The 22,020-nt window shown below is 44.1% G+C and overlaps 1 protein-coding gene across 1 annotated transcript in view; it reads right to left on the reverse strand.

Annotated features, from left to right (window-relative positions):
* The window catches only part of LOC124613759 (odorant receptor Or2-like), a 98,086-nt gene that overhangs the window by 57,954 nt on the left and 18,112 nt on the right, over nt 1–22,020 (reverse strand). Inside the window, exon 3 of the mRNA XM_047142476.1 lies at nt 14,218–14,451. Within this exon, the coding sequence (XP_046998432.1) occupies nt 14,218–14,451 (234 nt within the window). The remainder of the gene's footprint in view (nt 1–14,217; nt 14,452–22,020) is intronic.

Consider the following 22,020-nt stretch of genomic DNA (forward strand, 5'->3'; position numbering starts at 1 on the left):
AACACAGTGTTGTTGCAACAAGACGAAGTTTGCAACGGAGGTTTAATGTAACCAAAGGACCGAAAAGCGATACAATAAAGGGTCTGTTTGAAAAATTTCAACGGACTGGGAACATGACGGATGAACGTGCTGGAAAGGTAGGGCGACCGCGTACGGCAACCACAGAGGGCAATGCGCAGCTAGTGCAGCAGGTGATCCAACAGCGGCCTCGGGTTTCCGTTCGCCGTGTTGCAGCTGCGGTCCAAATGACGCCAACGTCCACGTATCGTCTCATGCGCCAGAGTTTACACCTCGATCCATACAAAATTCAAACGCGGCAACCCCTCAGCGCCGCTACCATTGCTGCACGAGAGACATTCGCTAACGATATAGTGCACAGGATTGATGACGGCGATATGCATGTGGGCAGCATTTGGTTTACTGACGAAGCTTATTTTTACCTGGACGGCTTCGTCAATAAACAGAACTGGCGCATATGGGGAACCGAAAAGCCCCATGTTGCAGTCCCAACGTCCCTGCATCCTCAAAAAGTACTGGCCTGGGCCGCCATTTCTTCCAAAGGAATCATTGGCCCATTTTTCAGATCCGAAACGATTACTGCATCACGCTATCTGGACATTCTTCGTGAATTTGTGGCGGTACAAACTGCCTTAGGCGACACTGCGAACACCTCGTGGTTTATGCAAGATGGTGCCCGGCCACATCGCACGGCCGACGTCTTTAATTTCCTGAATGAATATTTCGATGATCGTGTGATTGCTTTGGGCTATCCGAAACATACAGGAGGCGGCGTGGATTGGCCTCCCTATTCGCCAGACATGAACCCCTGTGACTTCTTTCTGTGGGGACACTTGAAAGACCAGGTGTACCGCCAGAATCCAGAAACAATTGAACAGCTGAAGCAGTACATCTCATCTGCATGTGAAGCCATTCCGCCAGACACGTTGTCAAAGGTTTCGGGTAATTTCATTCAGAGACTACGCCATATTATTGCTACGCGTGGTGGATATGTGGAAAATATCGTACTATAGAGTTTCCCAGACCGCAGCGCCATCTGTTGTTGAAAATTGTAACTAATGTAATTTCGAAAGTTTGTCTGCCTGAAAATGTACTGTTGTCCCAAGCATATTGCAACAAACGGTGTATTTCTATCGCTGCTCGTTTAGTTTTTATTGCCGTTTCAAATATACCGGTCATTTTTGAAACACCCTGTAATAGTACTACGGAAAATACGAACTGGAACTTTTTGTAGGAAATTTAAATTTTGTACCGGGATAAGGTGTTCGCTAGAGGCAGCAGTTTTCGAATTTCTCAAGAGAAACATGTACAAGTGACACTGAAACGCGCTTTCCTTAAATATGTTGAAAACCGTGGCCTCTAGCGAAAACGTACCCCAGTAAACCATTTAACTGCATTATGTTTCCTATAGAAGGTTCAAATGGTTCAAATGGCTCTGAGCATTATGGGACTTAACTCCTGAGGTCATCAGTCCCCTAGAACTTAGAACAACTTAAACCTAACTAACCTAAGGACATCACACACACCCATGCCCAAGGCAGGACTCGAACCTGCGACCGTAGCGGTTGCGCGGTTCCAGACTGTAGCGCCTAGAACCGCTCGGCGACCCCGGCCGGCGCTATAGAAGGGTCCTGTTCAATGTCTCCTATAGGAAGGTCCTATTGATTGTGTCTGTAGTTTGCGAGTAGCGAGAGAGAGAAAATGAATATTACATGATTTATGAAAATGTGGCAGGTTGCATCAAAGTTATCGGTAGGGGCAGCTGAATTACACACAAGGGGAGGCCATGACGTTTCGAACGCAGATTTACTGCGAAGTTCGTACACACGTAGTACTCCATTAGGACAACAAAATGTGTAAGCAGTAGCGCGTACTTCTCAAGTGTCATTGAGAAAATTGCAAGATAATTTCGGTCGTCAAATATATATCTGTGCGTGGCCGTTACTATCACAAAGCGGCGGCTGTTGGTAACGCGAAGCGGCGGCGGCTGAGTGGTTAGCGTCCAAGCCCCTCAATAATAGGTCGTCGGACGCTGAATCGAGTCCTGTTCGTCTTCTTTTTTTTTACTATTGATATTACAGTTGATATAACGGGAAAAATACGAGTAATCAGATGAACTTTTATTACATTTAAAATGTTATTTGGCAGTCTACAAAGTTTTATTATCACAAATAGTATAATATTCATAACTACCGACTAGTAAACGACCAACGAGGGGAGGGCCAGGCTCGAACCGGGGTAGAATGGGGATAATTCGACGGTTAACTCGCACAGCGGTGAGACCTTGCTTATGTAGCAGAAAGAAATAACGTACGTGCGAATTGTTCGTGAAGTATAAAACCTTACATCGTGACCAGAAAAATGGAAGTGACACCCGGTTCGTCGAGAACTGCGGACGAGGAATGTCATGAATATTCAATCCATAGTGCAGCTGCGAAACATCGTTTGAAAGATGCGTTAGTATATTGTGGGAGTCTTCTTCAAGAAGCGGACGTCATTGATACAGAAGCAGCAGCAACGATTTCTGCCGATGCAGTGGTGATTGGAGAAGAACTGTATCGGGCTACCATGGAAATACTAGGAGAAAAAATACTCATCATTGACGAGGACCTTATACATTTTGATGAAGTAGACAAAGAAGATCAATTCCGTGAAGTCGAAGAAAGTTCGTCCGACGATGAAAATTATGAGACAGCAGAAAAGGCGTCAAAAGGTGATTATGTTCCGTTGGGGACCAAAATAAAAATTGTTAAAGTGGCGAAAGAACACCCCAAATGGAGTCTTCGAATTCTCCAGATAAAAGAGTCTAGAAGATTGAGAAGAAAAGAAGAATTGAAGAGTTTGGAAGAAAACATAAAATCTGGAGTATCAACGGTCGATAAATATTCGATAATTAATTGATTCGTGGACCTATGACCGTTTAGTGGAGTCTCGCCAAACTTATCAGCAAGTAAGTGTTCATTTTTATCACTCTGCATCTAATTTTCTATATCTTCAACAACCTAATTCGAAGAAATAATTATACTAATAAAATGAAACTTTGATTTACTTTTCAGGTAACAACCAGAAACCTACAGCAGTGGGCTCTGGCTGCTGCAGGCCAATTCCAATCGGAGCACTTCATCTTCAAAGCATCGCTTTCATGGATAAAAAAATTCAGATTACGGCAGAGGAAGATCACGCAGTATGTGAGTTTGAGGGAATGTGTGTCTGCGGAAGAAACGCTGGAAGCCGCGAGAAAGTTTCAATTGCAGACGAGGACAGTCATCCGGAATTTCGAAAAAAATTTTGTTATTAGTACAGACCAGACAGGTTGCCACTACCAGTCCACATACAACAGAACTCTCGCCGAAAGAAATTCGATGACCGTGTTTGTCAGAAGGCTCGACATGAATAAGGTGACACACTCGTACACAGCACAACATGCGATAACATCAGGTGACCAATTATTGCCACACGTGTTTCTTTGTTTGCGAGAAGCCACGGGGAACTTTGGACCAAAGGTTCAGACCACCGTTGACAAATTAATGAAAGATCTTCCGAATGTCGTCGTAACGTATTCGAAATCCGGGTAACTTACCACGCAATTATATTGTTCATTTTTGTCTAGTGTCATGCTTCCCTACGCGAAGAAAGAAAAATTCTTATTAATAATAGATTCTTGGGAGGTCAGACGAATCCTGTTTTGTACGACGAAATTTTCTCCGATGACGAAGGACTTGGAACATTTACGGTTAAAGTCGTACCTCCGAAATGCACGCCAATTTGCCAATCGTGCGATGTTTATTTCTACAGGCAAGTTAAACATTTCATTGAAATGGAAATGAAATGAAGTCCCATGCTTCTTTACAGAGCGTAGGGGAACATCTTCAAAATTGTTTTTATTTAATCGAAAGAGAACGAGAAATTGCTTCTCGTGAAGACGCTATTAAAATACACTCGATACTATATGGGACCGATGACCTCTGCAGTTTTGTCCCTTTAATCCTTAAACCAACCAACCAACCTATATGACCAATTGGTTGGTTGGTTGGTTGGTTGGGGGAAGAGACCAAACAGCGAGGCAGCGAGGTCATCGGTCTCATCGGATTACGGAAGGACAGGGAAGGAAGTCGGCCGTGCCCTTTCACATGAACCATCCCGGCATTTACCTGGAGCGATTTAGGGAAATCACGGAAAACCTAAATCAGGATGGCCGGACGCGGGATTGAACCGTCGTCCTCCCGAATGCGAGTTCAGTGTGCGAACCACTGCGCCACCTCGCTCGGTATATATGATCAATTATCAGCTCCGATATTTAAGGAAATGCTGTGTTATGCAAGGTTTGCTTCCAAATTATCGGATGAAAGAGAGGTTTTTAAAAATGTTTGCGAGGTTTGTTTTTCCATGGAAAACCTCAAAAGACCTTGCGTACGTGGAAACATAGCATTTATTCAATGCAGCTGGTGCCGTTTAACTTTATGTTTTCCATGTTTTTACGAAAAATACCATCCTGCAGCTTGTACTCGAAATGTTGAAAGCGACGATTAGTTGTACGTCTTTCGACAGCTGTCTGTGGCAGTCAAAACTTGCAGGTAACAAGTAGTTTCGGGCTCCTTCCAGATATAAGGAATTTCTCAAATCACGGACAAGCAAACATTTTCAGTATCACTTTATGCGTTTATGTGGTTTATATGGTGCGAAGACCTGGACATTGAGGAAGGAAGATGAAAGAAGATTGGAGGCTCTAGAGATGTGGGTATGGAGAAGACTGGAAATAGTGAAATGGGAAGACCGAGTAAGGAATGAAGAAGTATTAAGAAGAGTTGGAGAAGAAAGAAATATGCTGAAAGTTATCAGAAAGAGAAAACAGTACTGGATTGGACATTGTTTGAGGAGGGACTGTTTATTGAAGGAAGGAATAGGAGGAATGGTGGAGGGAAAAAGGGGAAGAGGAAGAAGAAGATATCAAATGCTGGACAATATCAAAGGAGACAAATATTCGGAAATGAAAAGATTGGCTTCGGACAGAGAAAAGTGGAAGAGGCTTAACCCATGACAAGACCTACCGTAAGGCAGAATACCATACTACTACTACTTACGCGTTTGGTCGTTTACTAGTCGGTAGTTATGAATATTATATTATTTTTGATAATAAAAATTTGTAGACTGTGTTGTAAAAAAAAAAGGAAGGTAACCAATGAGACTCGATCCAGCGACCAACTACGTACGATTACGGGGCTTGGACGCTAAACGCATTTTTTTAAATCTCATTTTGTTCGATATTGTTCGTTGAATTTGTTCGCGGCGGACGTCCGATGACACCAGTTCAGGTCTTTTGTAAATCATTCACACAGTTTGTTACTACAGAGGGTAGCTAAAGCCTCTGGCCGAACACGCTGAGCTACCGTGCCGGCACCACCCAGCTGCCGCCGCTTCGTGTTACTAACGGCCGCCGCTTTGTAATAATAACGGCCAAGCACAGGCACATATTTGACAACAGAAATTATCTTGCGATTTTCTCAATAACGCTTGAGAAGAACGCGCTGCTGTTTACACATTTTGTTGTCCTCATGGAGTACTACGAGTGTACGGAGTTTACAGTAAATCCGCAATCCAAACGTTGTGGCCTCCCGTTGTCAGTATATAGGCAATGTCTCAAAATATTACTGCGCCTTAGAGACTGTACAAGGCGGTGTTGGATATGTTCTGTAGACATATCCAAGGATCTTGGAGTCGCAACTGCAATTCTTGTTGAGCAGTTTGTTGTGCATTCAGTATATGCGTATGGGCAGCAAAACATAAATTCTAGAATATGTTTGGGTTTTCCCTGGGGTGAAACTATGCCCATAATCTGATTTTGTCCATTATAAATGGTTTTTGAAAGCCTGGGACTGTAGATACAATAGGTTTGTTTATAAATAAATAATTCTTCTGCTACCAGTCACGATTTTCTTTATTTTACTATTTGCACGACGCGTTTCGAGAAATAATTCCCATTTTCAATGGACCATTAGAAAATTGTAAGTACAAATTGTTCTCAAACCTTAGCCACTAACCTCACAGAAAATATTGATACCCAACTAAAAAATCGCGTTTCTTATGTATTACAGTAAAAGTCAACAAAACGAAGCAGACTCACACACACTGACAACATCAAAAGAAATGGCTTAACACACATCATAAAAACGCACTTGAAAATGGGAATTATTTCTCGAAACGCGTCGTGCAAATAGTAAAATAAAGAAAATCGTGACTGGTAGCAGAAGAATTATTTATTTATAAACAAACCTATTATCCCCATAACTTTACTGAAGTGTTCATCAGGCCAACTGCGTGCGACGAAAGATTTCTGAAATGTCGGGTTGTTCTGTTGAAATTTGGCGTCTCCTTCGGGGTACTCCAATGCCAAAAAGATTTGCAGACTGTCTGCAAGAATGTCCACACACTGCGCATCTGCCGTTCGGTTAAGCAGTCAGGCAATGAGGCTTGAAGGTGATCATTAGAAATCCCAGAGCACTACTAAGCCACCACCTGCTACGAGACAGCCTTGTTGACACACAGAATCCGTAACACTGAGCATAAGCATTATTCTCAATTATTCAGGAGTTCGACACAGCTGAAACTTGGAATCGTTGGACCATCCTACACAGCATAACTGTTTGATGTTACAGTGATTATATTCGTGGATCTAAACGAGTAGTTGGGCTGTGTGTCGAAGTGCTATCCGAGGTCCACAAATCCATCCTCCACTGCTGAGGCTTAGCTAGGCGCGAATTGAGACGCGTATAGCACGTTGACGTGACACGACTCTACAGCGCGACACGCACGTTCCGCACAGGTCGCAGCGCGTATTGCGATGCGTACACCACACTTCGCACTCTCCGGCTGACGACGCTCCGCGCTGACAGAACCGAAGCGCGCCCAACTTGTTGTCTTTCTCTAACGATTTTACAGAAACTATTCACTCAAAATATATGATTTTTGCCTTACTTGTAGCGTTATATGTCAGGTTCGTGACGAAGTGCTCATCAACTCGCTAATGACCGTTCTTATTGTGATGTACACATTTTAGTAAGACACTGCGCAAAACTCAAAAAGGTTGGAACGAAAATTAGAGGTCGCTGTGATTTTGCGTTTGGTGCGTATTATACCATATGTTGCTGCGTATGAAATTTAGCTAGCATGCTGAATTTTTGTTTAGATTTGGGAGGAGGTCTCTATCTGCATCGGATCTCGAGAAAATGGATCCCATGTAGCGCGCTCACTTCCGATCTCACGACCGCGAGAATGAAATACTCGCAACATCCCTCATATCTCCTAAACCGCTCGAGACATCGAAACGAAAGTTTGGCTAACGATAGCACACAAGGAGGAGAGTGTTTTGTCAATTCTGAAACACACGGAACTTTCTTACCTATGGCGATATATCAGTACTTATACTTCCCTTTTTATTTATTTCACTCCAGTGACTGTAATTTTTTAAGAATTATCGACAGCTAGCGAAGCAAGAGCTTCCTAGTATAAAAATAAACATGAAATTTCTTCTTTTATGTTACTGCAAACCGACACTATGAGGTTTTTCGTAAGCTATTGAGCTCTGTGATTGCCAATTACTTGTTTAATGAGGCAACACACACATCCATGCCCGAGGCAGGATTCGAACCTGCGACCGTAGCGGTCGTGCGGTTCCAAACTGAAGCGCATAGAACCGCTCGGCCACACGGGCCGGCCCTACGGCTTGCCAAACTGACAATGTGTGATCGCGAATAAAATAGTTGTTATTGAGAAAAATAAACAATTGATCTGTCGCACAACACAATGGTCAGTGTATTGTCAGCAGCGGAGGATATTGCGTGCGACAGCCATGCACAAGCTAGTCATGTGCGCCTTGTGAGTTGGAGTTCGAAAAACATTGTCATGAAAGTAGATCTGCCTTTGTCAGCAGTACATTTCAACAAATTAAATATGTCTAATTATAACACTCTTTTAGGATATTCCTACTTTCGTAATAATACCGACCATTGTCTTCATTTGTATAGCCTGTTGTATAATTAGTTTATTAATGCTGATAATGTGCATGCACCAATTGAAATGCTTTTTCTCATCACAGCGAACCAATTAGAACATCGTTATTTGTGACTGCTTTTCGACTGTTTGTAGCTTGCAGTGGAAATGTGATGTTCACATGCATGTAGTACAGTGTGTCGTATTACATCCATATCAGAGTAATGACAGTGAGACTTCTATACTTCACATCTTGGACGCTTTTTACCAGGAGCACAAAGGTATCACACCTGTGGAGATTATCCATTTCTAAATTTTTGTAACAGATCGTACAGATACGCCAGCATACTAGGCAGCGAGAAGATAACCTTGTTTTACTTTCCTACCTTGATTCTCAATCATATGAATTTATAATATTCCTTGCGTCCTTATTCACTACCCTCTGTCCCTTCTTACGATCTGAAAACATCGTGGAGGCATATGATACAATTCCAGCGGCCAATGGCTCATCAGTTACTGAAGTATGCAGTTTTCTTGACAGAAGAAAAACAAAACAAAACTATACATACATAAATAACATAAAAGTATAATGTACTAACGAAGAAAAATGGAGCGCTTAAATGGCGAAAAACGAAACACTACCCCAAGGCAATGAAATTTAGTGCATAGTAAGGCAAAATTTGTCGTATGGGCTGCTCATATGCGCCGTTCCGATGTGAGCATATGGCCGGGCTACTTTTCCGCTCCCCGCCTCAAATTTCCCACGGCGCCAGCGAGGCACGCGCGACGCGCAGCTTTAGAAACTGTGCCTCAACCACAACGCTGCGCGACCTGGCGCAGGCGCGTGTCGCGTCCCAGTCGCGTCGCGTCCCAGTCGCGTCGCGTCCCAGTCGCGTCGCGTCGCGTCGCAATTTGCGCGGTCCCATTTAAACCGGTGATGTTACAAAAACGCGCGCGCGCTGTGCTGCATCGCGCCGCACGCGCTATACGCGTCTCAATTTGCGCCTAGCCTAAGGGTGCACCTGTCTCGTTATAATCCTAGAAGAAAAGGGGTCCCTGAGATCTGACTCATCGCCGATCGCCCTATATGACTCTGCAGAGGTGACGTGACATTCGTTTCTCAAACACGTGTGATCGTGCTGTGTTGTGGTTAACGGGTGTGAAAACATTGTCTTTGCGTTACTGAAGATCCATCCTCGACATTGTTGTTCCCGAAAACCCGATTTGTGCAATAATCTCCGATATACTGTGACCCAAGCCTCTTGCTCTGATTTTTACGCCACGTTCAAAGTCGCTTAACTAGCAACGAACTGCGTTATTCACTAGACACCTGTCTGTAACAGACTGGTCAGATGCTATGTCCATGTGCGTATACACAGGGTGATTACAATTAAAGTTACACTTTCAAACCGATGTAGAAATAACACCACTCGTCAGAATGACGTCAAATTGAAACGGAATATTATCGGGGAAGGGGGAAAACGTATGGCAGAAGAAAAGTGAGTAATTACAAAATGTAGCAATACATGGCGCTGTAAGCATCATAATTTAATAGTGGTCGACTACAAATGACAAATGAATCATACAACAATGCCTAAGGTGTACGTTTGACGTTAAACAAATTGTGCTACTCAACGTGCATGGGCGTACAGATGTGATACTGTAAGCGCATCCACCACGGCACATCGAATGGAAAAAATCTGTTTTTAACTTCCTGAGGCAAAAAACCGCATTAAAAGCATCAATCAGAATCAAATCGGATTATTAATTTCCGTGTGACTGGTGCAAAACGAGTTCAATATGCTATCCACCGTTTTTGCAACATGTTGAAATTAAGAAACAGCACGTTCCACAACTGATCGAAGTGTTTCCGGGTTCACGTTCAGAATGTGTTGCGCAATGCGTGCCTTCAATGCAGCCAAGTTTGCAGCTGGAACACTGAACACAACATCTTTCAGATAGCCCCACAGCCAGAAGTCACACAGATTAAGATCAGGTGTTCGGCACGGTCGGGCTGTAGGGAAATGGCGGCTGATAGTTCTAGTATTTCCGAAATGGCGCTTCAGCAGCTGCTGAACTGGATGTGCAATGTGAGGAGGTGCGCCATCTTGCATTAAAATGATCCCATCCACACATGCACGCTGTTGGACAGATGGACTGACACTCATAGCACTTACCAGTGACAGCACAGGTAACAGGACTGGAAGCACCTGTTTCTTCGAAAAAATGTGGTCCTACGATAAATGATGCCGTAAACCCGTGCCACACAGTGACCTTTTCAGGATGAAGTGGTATTGGTTGATTTGCGTGTGGATTATTCCGTTGTCCGTATTTGACAATTCTGTGTATTGACATGTCCTGTCAGATGGAAGTGGGCTTCGTCTATCCACAAAATCTTCCACGGCCAGTCATTGTCCACTTCCATGCGAAGAAGAAATTCTAAAGCAAAGGTCCCCCTTGCTGGCAGGTCAAAAGGAAGCAACTCGTGCACATGGGTAATTTTGAATGGGTAGTAAAGAAGGACGTTTCGTAGGATTTTACACACGTGCTCACGGGTATGTCGAATGTTCTAACAACTCTCCGTGCACTACACGTTTGCACACCACCACTCGTCTCCTCCTGCACTGCTGGGGTCACTGCTTCCACTGACGTCGAGCCAATTCGTTTCCTCCCTCTACCAGGTTGCACACCAATAGGACCCATATTTTCGAATTTCCGAATCATTTTCTCCAGACCCAGGGCAGTCATCGGATGAACGCCTTTTATAAACCCTTCAGTGTCCGGAACTTCTGCAAAGCGACGTGTGCACGGTCATCATTCTTGTAATACATCTTTACAAGCGGAGCGCGATCCTGCATTGAGACAGTCATGGCGAACGTCGTAGACGCGAAAGGAGGAAAAGCCGTGCACCCGGCGTGTTTATACTAACTTCAGTGGGTCGTGAGCATGACAGGTGTTTTCATTTACGTATTCTGACACACACAGCACCATCTATTTATCAATTTTCACATACTTTTTTTTTTCTTCTGCTATCCGTTTTCTCCCTTCTCCCATAATATTCCGTTTCAAATTGACGTCATTCTGACCAGTGATGTTATTTCTACAGCGTTTTGAAAGTCTGACTTTGCCGGCCGCTGTGGCCTTGCGGTTCTAGGCGCTTCACTCTGGAACCGCGTGACCGCTACGGTCGCGGGTTCGAATCCTGCCTCGGGCATTGATGTTTGTGATGTCCTTAGGTTAGTTAGGTTTAAGTAGTTCTAAGTTCTAGGGGACTAATGACCATAGATATTAAGTCCCATAGTGCTCAGAGCCATTTTTGAAAGTCTGACTTTAATTATAATCACCCTGTATTATACAGAATGTTTCATGAACGACGCAAGTTTTGTGATCAGCGACACACGACACCAACAACGCCGGCTGCAGTTACCGCATACGCTCGACCCAGTGCTCGAATTCTGGCAGGTGCCGCATCGTTTCAGCTGAAGCAAGGTGAGTTAGGAGCAACCTTACAGAGAACGAGCAAATCGTTACGCCGTTTGGCACTTATGACTGACGAGTCATTAGCCTCTGCTTACAGATCTGTACCCTACTTCAAAATGAAAGCTGACAAAGTGACGGCAGCGCATCGAGTGACCAAGTAAGATATGTTGCTGGACGTCATTCGTGTCAGAAATACACCAACAATGCTTCAGAGCCAATTTTAGGCGTGGGTTATGTTCTAACTGACACAGGGCTGTATTTTAAAAAGTTCTAATAAATCATTTGATGATGGTAGTAGATGAAAAGTCGTAATAACTAAAAACACGAGAAGCGGTCTAATGACGACGCCTCATTCTGGGACAAATTCAGTGCGTAGCCATAAGCTGAGAACTGTAGTCATAAGCCACATGTTACGCACGTCCTGCAATTTAGCGAGATTTATCATCTTCTGGAAATTAAAATGGCATCATTCTGCGTGGTCTTTTTCAGGCTGGTGAAGAAATATAGATACGCATAGAATTTAGCTTGTGTGGCTCTGCTTTTTTGATATTGTTCTCATAAATATCATATTTTATCGACTTCCAATAAAAATATTCTAGCGAGATTTTCTTGAGAATTTATGGGCAGAGTCGAACGTAACGTGGCCATATTATTTGACCATGATCAAGAGAATAATCCAACATGACAACGCACAATGTCGTATGGATCACGATTTATAGTGATTGATGCCGCTTCCAAATGTACCTATCCGGTGGAAAGCCGTATCACGCAAGGGGAACGTATCCAGCACTTCTAATTTTGGTGAGAAAAGATACTAATTTCTCTCCTCGCGGTATATTTGCATTTCTGTCGTTGGTTTTCAATATCTTGTACAACGTATTAATGATTGTTTCAATGTGAATCTGGGTTGAGAGATGATGTGAGATGATTGAAAAAGTATATTGTGACTATCAGTTGAACAAGTCATTTCATTTTTACACATTTATATATTTGATAGTGTCATAGTAGTGAAGTATGGTCCCTTCCTGAGGAAGAAATGTTTTATTATAGTCAAAAGAGTGTTATTCTGCCAACGAAACTGGGAAGCTACTAGCCTGTGAACTGACAAGCTTTTTCCCCGTTCGTTTTCGTTTCTGGAAGTCTTGTCTTTCGAACGACGAGTACTGCAAACAGATTGCACTCTTCAAGAATTTAATATTGTCTGCTAATAACTGCATATTGTGGAGGAAAATGATAGTCAGTCTCTGGCAGTAATTAGTCGTCTCATGTAAATCGTAGACGTTGATGCAAGATATTTGCAGGCAAAATTATGGTGCTGCGACAACTGCACTACCTTGCTTCGGGAATGATTCCAAAAGGTGGACAATATGATGTGCTTGGTCTGTTTAAATAGTATAACAAATTAAGAAACTATGGAAGTAATTTCACACAACGTTCTCTGTACTACACTGCTTCTCACAGGGTAAACTACCGACAGTTTATTTCGTTATTATTAACGTAACAGTAGTCCCAGACCTTTGTTAACAGAAATTGTGGTGTCTGATTTTGGATTTATACTCCAGTAGTTAATTCAAAAGTGTGTCACCTTTTTATATCTCATACCTTATATTTATTCTGCTTAAATCCTAAGTAACTGCATTTAACGCTATGTTTGTGGGGTTCACTTACCTAATAAAATAGAGAAACGCATCTTTGATAGGTCGAACTGGAATAGTAATCGATTAAATTCTTTTGCTTATTTTTCCAAGACTAAGGCAAAATCAGTCAGAAAAGGATAACTAACTTTATTTTTATTTGAAAAGCTTCGGAAAGTGACTGTTAAAAACGTCGTTAAAAATCCTGTGAGCTTCATTTTAGTACTAAAAGCTAAAACTGATTTATTCAAAAATAAATTCACTAACTATTTCAAATTTTATGAACACTATTATTTGCAAAATTTGTCCCTTCAGGACTGACGATCGGTATTAGAACGTGGAATTATTTATCTTTAGAAGCAAAGTTCTCAGGGAGAGTTGGTATTTGTTCTGGGCCCAGTAGTAAACTCTGGCACTGTGTTTTAGTGGCAAACATTAATTGTCGCAAAGATAATCAAAGGTAAGGAGTGAAGTAAAGTGTTAAACTTGATTTCTGGTTAAAATAACAACGATAGCGTAAATAATATTCAAACAGACACACGCATTTAACAATATTCTCAAAATGTAAATTTTATTATTCTTTCCGAGTCCAAAGTTAGACTCTACGAAAGCCACTCAAGATCGAGCAAGGTCACGCAGTTTTGCAGGCGCGATCAGCCAGAGGTAATAAAAGATGATAAAACTACATTACATTTACGAATGGCTAAGAGGTGTGCAGGGTCGTTAAAACAAGAATGTGCAATCATAAACACAGCCTCGGACAATAGATCCTTAAAAGAATTTAACGACTTGTTTTGAAGAAAGTCCTTTAGCTCCTGGTATTGCAAACACTGAAGGGACATGTGGCGTGCGAGTGAAAAAAGAAAAGCATGCGTCACTTCCAATATGAAAAGCTACAAAAAATCCCAAACCGCGAAATACTGGAACTGAAGTACAAAAAAAAGAAACATTTGGAGGGATAGAAGGGCCAATTCACTGGCATGAAAATCACTGCTATTAGTCACATGTAGGTGTCATGCTCCTCGGCTGCTTCGCGAGACTTTCTGAAGTGAAACTTATATCGTGCATTAACAGAAAGAATACCATGCTCCTTGAGTACCTGGTAGAGTGGCGTCTCTGTGAAGGAGAACGGGTACCAGACGAGCGCAGGGAAGCCGCTCTGGATGCGACACTCTGTGCTGGAGCAGCTCTGAACACGCAGGAGGGGGACCACTTCCCAGACCACGTATATGGACACCCCAACGAACAGCTGCATCTGGGAAACGCGCCGACTTCTGCGAGCGCACGTGCCGAATATGGACGCCTTCTGATGTGCGTAATTCTGCCCGTAGCACTGCAAAGACACTGTCTGCTTACCAACCGCTCCGGTTTTCATAAATTGAGCAAAAAATCTTAATAACAAATGATAACTCAGATATATAAGTGAAACGCGTGGTTAAATCCGCAGGACAGAACAGGTAGTTGTAATTGTGGAAAGGGGCTAATAATGAGCGGCTGTCAGTTACACTCGAACACATACATTAGTTGCCCAAATATTACAGCGCAAATTTCTGATCTTAACTATCGACTAAATACGTCACACAATCTTATGGCTTAAGGGCACAACCTCTTTAATTTTTGAAACCGCTGAAGGCCCATGATTTAAAACACAACTACAATAAATTTTCAAAACGCAGGAAGCGCAAGGTATTATCCTTAAATAGTATTTCAAATGAGGCTGAAGTCCCAAACAATCTAAGACTTAGCAAGTAAGGAATTTTAATTTTAAGACGGCTGAAGGCCTCTGATTCAAAACCACAACTACAATGAATTTTCAAAAGGCAGAAGGCCCAAAGCTTCATCCAAAAATATTTTAAATGAGGCTGAAGGCCCAAACAATCTCATACTTAACAAGTAAGTAACTTTCAATTTTAAAACGGCTGAAGCTCATTATTTAAAACCCAACTAAAAGCATACAAATTCAAACTATCGGCTATGAGCCATTAAAAAAACACAATCAAACACCAATAAGAAAAGGCAATACAGCCAGCGGCGCTTAGAAGTTTCCGGCGGTCGGTCTGCACTTGAAATATTAACGTTCACTTAGGGGAGACAGGTAGACGGCCCAACCATATCCGATCCGCCGGCAACCCAACCAAGAGACAGTCAACGGACCCACCGACGAGACGACTTGCTTTCCAGCCGACCAGTACGCAAGGAACTCCAATCCCAAAACGTAAAAGGCGTAGCCGCCCACAACCAAGTATGCATAAGCTGTCACAAGTACACACACGTGTTGGACAGCGACAACACGGCGAGGAAAGGACACTGCCCGAATTTTACGTCAGCGGCCAGGGCAGGTAACCGCAACGCCAACGGCCACAAGGCACAAAATTCCGCTGGTGCGCTTGGACTTCAAATAACCAAAATACAGTTAAACTCCACCGGATGGTGGCCAAATTTTCGCCAACTCGGACATTCGCCGTTGCTCACGGGAGTACTCCAACAGCCAATCATGAAAACCAATGGCACAATGTGAACAGACAAGCTTCGGTAATTAAATCACCACTGAACTTTGATGTCCTGGGTCGGCGAGTCACGAACCTCGTAGCAATCGAAACGGCTCCCACACACTCCTACACTGCGTAGAGACCACCAGCGGGTCCGGCCAGCTGCGCCACGTGGAGATTTCCTGGCTCATCCACACCAACCGACCTACTGCCACACATCAGCACGGATACAGGACTAAAATAACTGAGCAGTCGACATCACAAGCTACACACAGTTTCACGAACACTTGCACGAAGGACTTGACAATACTAACGGCAGCGACTGTGCAATAACGAGGACCATGAGTCGGCACACGCAGGCAACCCAAAAGCGATCGCCTGCCAACATATACGACCGACGACCAACCAAGGTGGTCCGCACTGAAGGGGTATGTATCGGTAACCGTCGGGCGAGTCATGGCTGTCCGGATTTCACTGCAGCCGCGCCCCGACTGAACTTCTGCCGCGTCCGAAGTCAAACACTGTCAGGTCCGAACTGCACTGCTAGCGCCTCCCAACTCACTGGCAGATCCGAACTAACCCCGAATACACGACAACCGGGGAGTAATAGCAGTCAGCAAAGATAATACGCCAGGGATTATCCCGATAAGCGCCGCTGCTGCCGCTCACGGACAGGCAAGGCGGCAACTCAGTGACACCAGTAATTGAAATTAACATAACGAGGTGGTAGTACAGTAAAAACAGGATGTCTAATGAGATATGGCACGAACACGAGCCACGCACGTCTCAATAAGTGACGAATATAACAATGCGAATTATTTGTGGTGTGCACTCAAGAACGGCCTGCGAAGGCCTATTTAAGCAACTGAGGCTACTGAATACTGCTACTCAATATATTTTATCTATAGTCTGAAATATGTTATAAGTACACTCCAAGATAAAAAGAAAAGACGCAACACGAAGGATTAATCCGAATTTTACGGAGATCGTGAGATGTGATATACTTGTACAGGCAACAAGTATTGGCAATTTCTGAAAAACTGAATGATTTATTCAAGAGAAGGAGCTTCACAAATTGAGCAAGTCAATACCGTGTTATTCCACCTCTGTCCCTTATCCAAGCAGTTATTCGGCTTGGCATTGTTTGACGGAATTGTCGGATGCTCTCCTGAGGGATAACTTGCCAGACTTTGTCTAACTGGTGCGTAGGATCGCCAAAAGCTGGAGCTGATCGGAAGGCCCTGTCCATAATGCTCCAAAAGTTCTCCACTGGGGAGAGATCTGGCGACCTTGCCGACCAGGATAGGGTTTGGCAAGCATGAAGACAAGCAGTAGAAACTCTCGCCGTGTGCAGGGGGATTTTATGTTGCTGAAATGTATGCCCAGAGTTGCTTGCAAAGAAGGCCGACAAAACGGGGGGTAGAATATCGTCGACGTACCGCTGTCTTGTAATGGCGCTGCATATGGCAACCAAAGGTGTCCTGCTACGAAATGATATGACACCACAGCCCGTAACTCCTGGTTGTCGGGCCTTGTGTCGGGCGGCACTCACGTTGATATACCACCTCTGTCCTGGGCGTCTACAGAAACGGCATCGACCTGGAATCTCATTGGCTGGAGTAGAATTCTCTTCAGTGTCGTGTCCCGCTTCGAACTCAGTCAATGACGAGCGAAGACATGGCTGGAGACGCCCCCGACAGCGGTGGGATACCAAACCGACTGTCACCCACCTGGTGGCCCAGGAACCAGTAGTGATAGTCTGATACGCCATTTATTTTCATAGCAGAACCGCCTGGGTGGTCATCAGCGGTCTCCTTACGGCACAGCAGTGCATCGACGATATTCTAGTCCCCGTTTTGTTGCATTCATGAAAAGCCGTCCTGGTCTTACCTTTCAGCAAGATAATGCCCAACCACACAAGGCGAGAGTTTCTACTGCTTGTCTGCGTGCCATAGGTCCACTCAAATACGACTTAAAAGACCAAAATGTACCACCACAGGCCCTTAAATGGTAGCCTGCGATGAGATACACAAATGAGCCAAAATATTACGACCACTTGCTTAATACTTTGTTGGTACGTCTTTCGAACCAACTACATCACTGATTCTGCCTATCAGGGATCCGACAGCTTGTTGATAGGTTTGTGGAGGTATGTCACATTAGATGTCTATACACAGGTCACGTAATCTGCGTAAGTAGAAGGCCATTGATTTAAGTACGAGGTTGTGGCAGCCTGTAGCGACCCAGATGGGTTCCATAGACTTTACATGAGGCGAACTGGTCGCCGAGACAGCGTGAACTCACTATAACGCACCTCAAATCACTGTAGTACTGTTGAAAGAAGACATCCACATCGCGGAAGACATCAAGCATGAAGGGATGCATGTGGTTCGCTGCTTTCAGCAGGTCTTCGGTTACTACCACTGGTCCCATGCAAGGGCAGGAAAACGCCTCTCATAGTAAAATAACGTTCCCACCAGCCTGCGTCAGTGGTGCGCTGCACGTTTCCGGCGATGACGGCGTTTATGGAGCGTCCACCTATCTAGTGTAGCGAACAAGTGATTCATCCAGAGAGCCGACAAGTTTCCATTGACCGACAGCTGAATCCTGATGGTTCTGTGCCCATTGAAATCGTAACCGACGATTTCGTTGGGTCAACATGTGAACACGTAGGATTCGCCTACAGCTGATCTCCATGTTCATCAATCTATGCTGAACGGTGTGCTCCGTAACACTTGTCCGTGCACCAACATTGTGCTTTTTCGCCAGAGAAGCCATACTTTACAGAGCAGACAAGCCTCCGAACCATACGATCTGTGGAGAGTCGCGGACGTCCAGCCACTTAGAGGCTAGTGGAGTTTCATTATCCTTCTACCTGTCCCCGTAGATGCTCACGACCATAGCAGGTGAAAATTCGACCAGCCTCGCCGTTCTTGAGGCACTCATTGACAGGCTCCGCGTAATAAAAATCTTCCCTTTGTCAAAGTCACTTATTCAATGGCTTTCCCCTTTTCTAGTCTATATCTTCGCTAGGGTGATGACCGGTCCGTATCTACGCCGCTTGCATACTTTTGTTACCGCGTCACGTGCCCACAACGCCACAAGGTGGCATCCAACGTCGCGGTGGGCAGATGTCACAATGTTTTGGCTTATCAGTACATGTTAACAGACCAGTCTCGTGTATTGTTTCACTGTCGTCCTAACTGATGAAATGATCACCTACTGCATTTACAATGTTATGTAGACGCATCCACTTAAAACTGCTGAAATGACATGGTCTACTGAAATATTTACAAGCCAAGAGACAGACGCGGCTTTGCCCGAGGTCATTCGTTTAACAGTCGTTTCTTGGAACAGGTGTTCAGCTCAGAACGATCTCTTATTTGTCTTTTTTATCTTGACAGTCCCTATGTGATCGACACTTAAGGTCAGAAATATTTGTAGATTCCGTCCTGAATGTCTGTTTTTTTTTTTTTTTTTTTTTCGTCTCATCTGGACAGGACCTCGAGAAGTATCTGACGTCTTCACGCAGATCTACCTATCATCCGAAATGGTTGTACCGACTGCAAACCTTGGCGCTGACACCCGTTCCTCTCCGCCTGTATTCTTTGTTAGATATTTTCTCCCACTTCGTACATCGCTTAATATTTGTGTAAGTTAAATAACAGGCCCAATGGTCATTTGTGTTTAGCACCCTCAGGCAGAAGTATTTTCTGTTGACTTTCCATATCAATTAGCACTATTTAACTTCTTCTTTTGATAACGGCCATCTCCGGACGATGTTATTTCAACTCCACTTTTCCTTTCCCTTGGGCTTGGGCTTTAATTTTAGCCCAATATTCGTGCTTTTGATTGCTGTGCTGCTTCTTCGTCGCTTCAGTCGACGTTTTGCGATTTTTTTTTCAGTCTTGGCTTTTCTTGGTGTTTATTCTTGAGCGAAATGTGCTTATGAATATCCTCCAATGTAATCACTTCCTACAGTTTTCCTACCTCGTTGGACCACGTCTGCTTGGTTTTCGTGTTGAGAAAGTAACGGAAGATCCAGGTGTCAAGTACAGTACTTTCCCTTCATTCCTCTCATGATTTCAGACATCTTGTTCTACGAGGGCAGTTCAATAAGTAATGCAACACATTTTTTTTCTCGGCCAATTTTGGTTGAAAAAACCGGAAAATTCTTGTGGAATATTTTCAAACATTCCCGCTTCGTCTCGTATAGTTTCATTGACTTCCCACAGGTGGCAGCGCTGTACGGAGCTGTTAAAATGGCGTCTGTAACGGATGTGCGTTGAAAACAACGGGCAGTGATCGAGTTTCTTTTGGCGGAAAACCAGGGCATCTCAGATATTCATAGGCGCTTGCAGAATGTCTACGGTGATCTGGCAGTGGACAAAAGCACGGTGAGTCGTTGGGCAAAGCGTGTGTCATCATCGCCGCAAGGTCAAGCAAGACTGTCCGATCTCCCGCGTGCGGGCCGGCCGTGCACAGCTGTGACTCCTGCAATGGCGAGATGATCGACGGATCACCATCAAACAACTCAGTGCTCAACTTGACATCTCTGTTGGTAGTGCTGTCACAATTGTTCACCAGTTGGGATATTCAAAGGTTTGTTCCCGCTTGGTCCCTCGTTGTCTAACCGAACACCATAAAGAGCAAAGGAGAACCATCTGTGCGGAATTGCTTGCTCGTCATGTGGCTGAGGGTGACAATTTCTTGTCAAAGATTGTTACAGGCGATGAAACATGGGTTCATCACTTCGAACCTGAAACAAAACGGCAATCAATGGAGTGGCGCCACACCCACTTCCCTACCAAGAAAAAGTTTAAAGCCATACCCTCAGCCGGTAAAGTCATGGTTACAGTCTTCTGGGACGCTGAAGGGGTTATTCTGTTCGATGTCCTTCCCATGGTCAAACGATCAACTCTGAAGTGTATTGTGCTACTCATCAGAAATTGAAGAAACGACTTCAGCGTGTTCGTAGGCACAAAAATCGGAACGAACTTCTCCTTCTTCATGACAACGCAAGACCTCACACATGTGTTCGCACCCGAGAGGAGCTCACAAAACTTCAGTGGACTGTTCTTCCTCATGCACCCTACAGCCCCGATCTCGCACCGTCGGATTTCCATATGTTTGGCCCAATGAAGGACGCAATCCGTGGGACGCACTACGCGGATGATGAAGACGTTATTGATGCAGTACGACGTTGGCTCCGACATCGACCAGTGGAATGGTACCGTGCAGGCATACAGGCCCTCATTTCAGGGTGGCGTAAGGCCGTAGCATTGAATGGAGATTACGTTGAAAAATAGTGTTGTGTAGCTAAAAGATTGGGGAATAACCTGGTGTATTTCAATGCTGATTAAAACAACCACTGTTTCAGAAAAAAAATGTGTTGCATTACTTATTGAACTGCCCTCGTACACTGCACTGCCGAAAACCTTTTCAATTTGCAAACGTATAAAACTCTAATCCCTTTCATTCGTGTTCTGATTGTTAAGGAGAGATCAGATTATTTATCTTGCACAGTAACTTATTTTGTCCACAGGCTTTCTGTTCCTGCCACCAATAAGAAGGAGTAGCAATGATAAGACTACTTCGTCGAGTGACTGCCAACTTTTTATCTAACGGTTCGAAAAGTACGCGCCGGCCGAAGTGGCCGTGCGGTTAACGGCGCTGCAGTCTGGAACCGCAAGACCGCTACGGTCGCAGGTTCGAATCCTGCCTCGGGCATGGATGTTTGTGATGTCCTTAGGTTAGTTATGTTTAACTAGTTCTAAGTTCTAGGGGACTAATGACCTCAGCAGTTGAGTCCCATAGTGCTCAGAGCCATTAGAACCATTTTTGAAAAGCACGCAATAGTCTCAGTGCCGTGAAAGATTGCAGTCTCTTATAGGGAAGTAGATGACACCTTAGTCGTGTAGAGTCTTTGTGAGGAACGGCTCTGTGACTTCCTGAATCCTCCGAATAACTAGCATCTCGTTTACCATGGAAGTAGAGAAGTATAAGCAGCATCACTTCCTTGAAGTTCTAATCACGAGAAGTGGTTTACACTTTGGCAACAGAGGTTCCAAATGATTGGAAAAGTGCACAGGTAGTCCCAGTCTTCAAGAAGGGTCGTCGAGCAGATGCGCTAAACTATAGACCTATATCTCTGACGTCGATCTGTTGTAGAATATTAGAACATGTTTTTTGTTCGCGTCTCATGTCGTTTCTGGAAACCCAGAATCTACTCTGTAGGAATCAACATGGATTCCGGAAACAGCGCTCGTGTGAGACCCAACTCGCTTTATTTGTTCCTGAGACCCAGAAAATAGTAGATACGGGCTCCCAGATAGATGCTATTTTCCTTGACTTCCGGAAGGCGTTCGATACAGTTCCGCACTGTCGCGTGAAAAACAAAGTAAGAGCGTACG

The sequence above is a fragment of the Schistocerca americana genome, chromosome 4 (assembly GCF_021461395.2).
Source record: "Schistocerca americana isolate TAMUIC-IGC-003095 chromosome 4, iqSchAmer2.1, whole genome shotgun sequence".
NCBI lineage: Eukaryota > Metazoa > Arthropoda > Insecta > Orthoptera > Acrididae > Schistocerca > Schistocerca americana.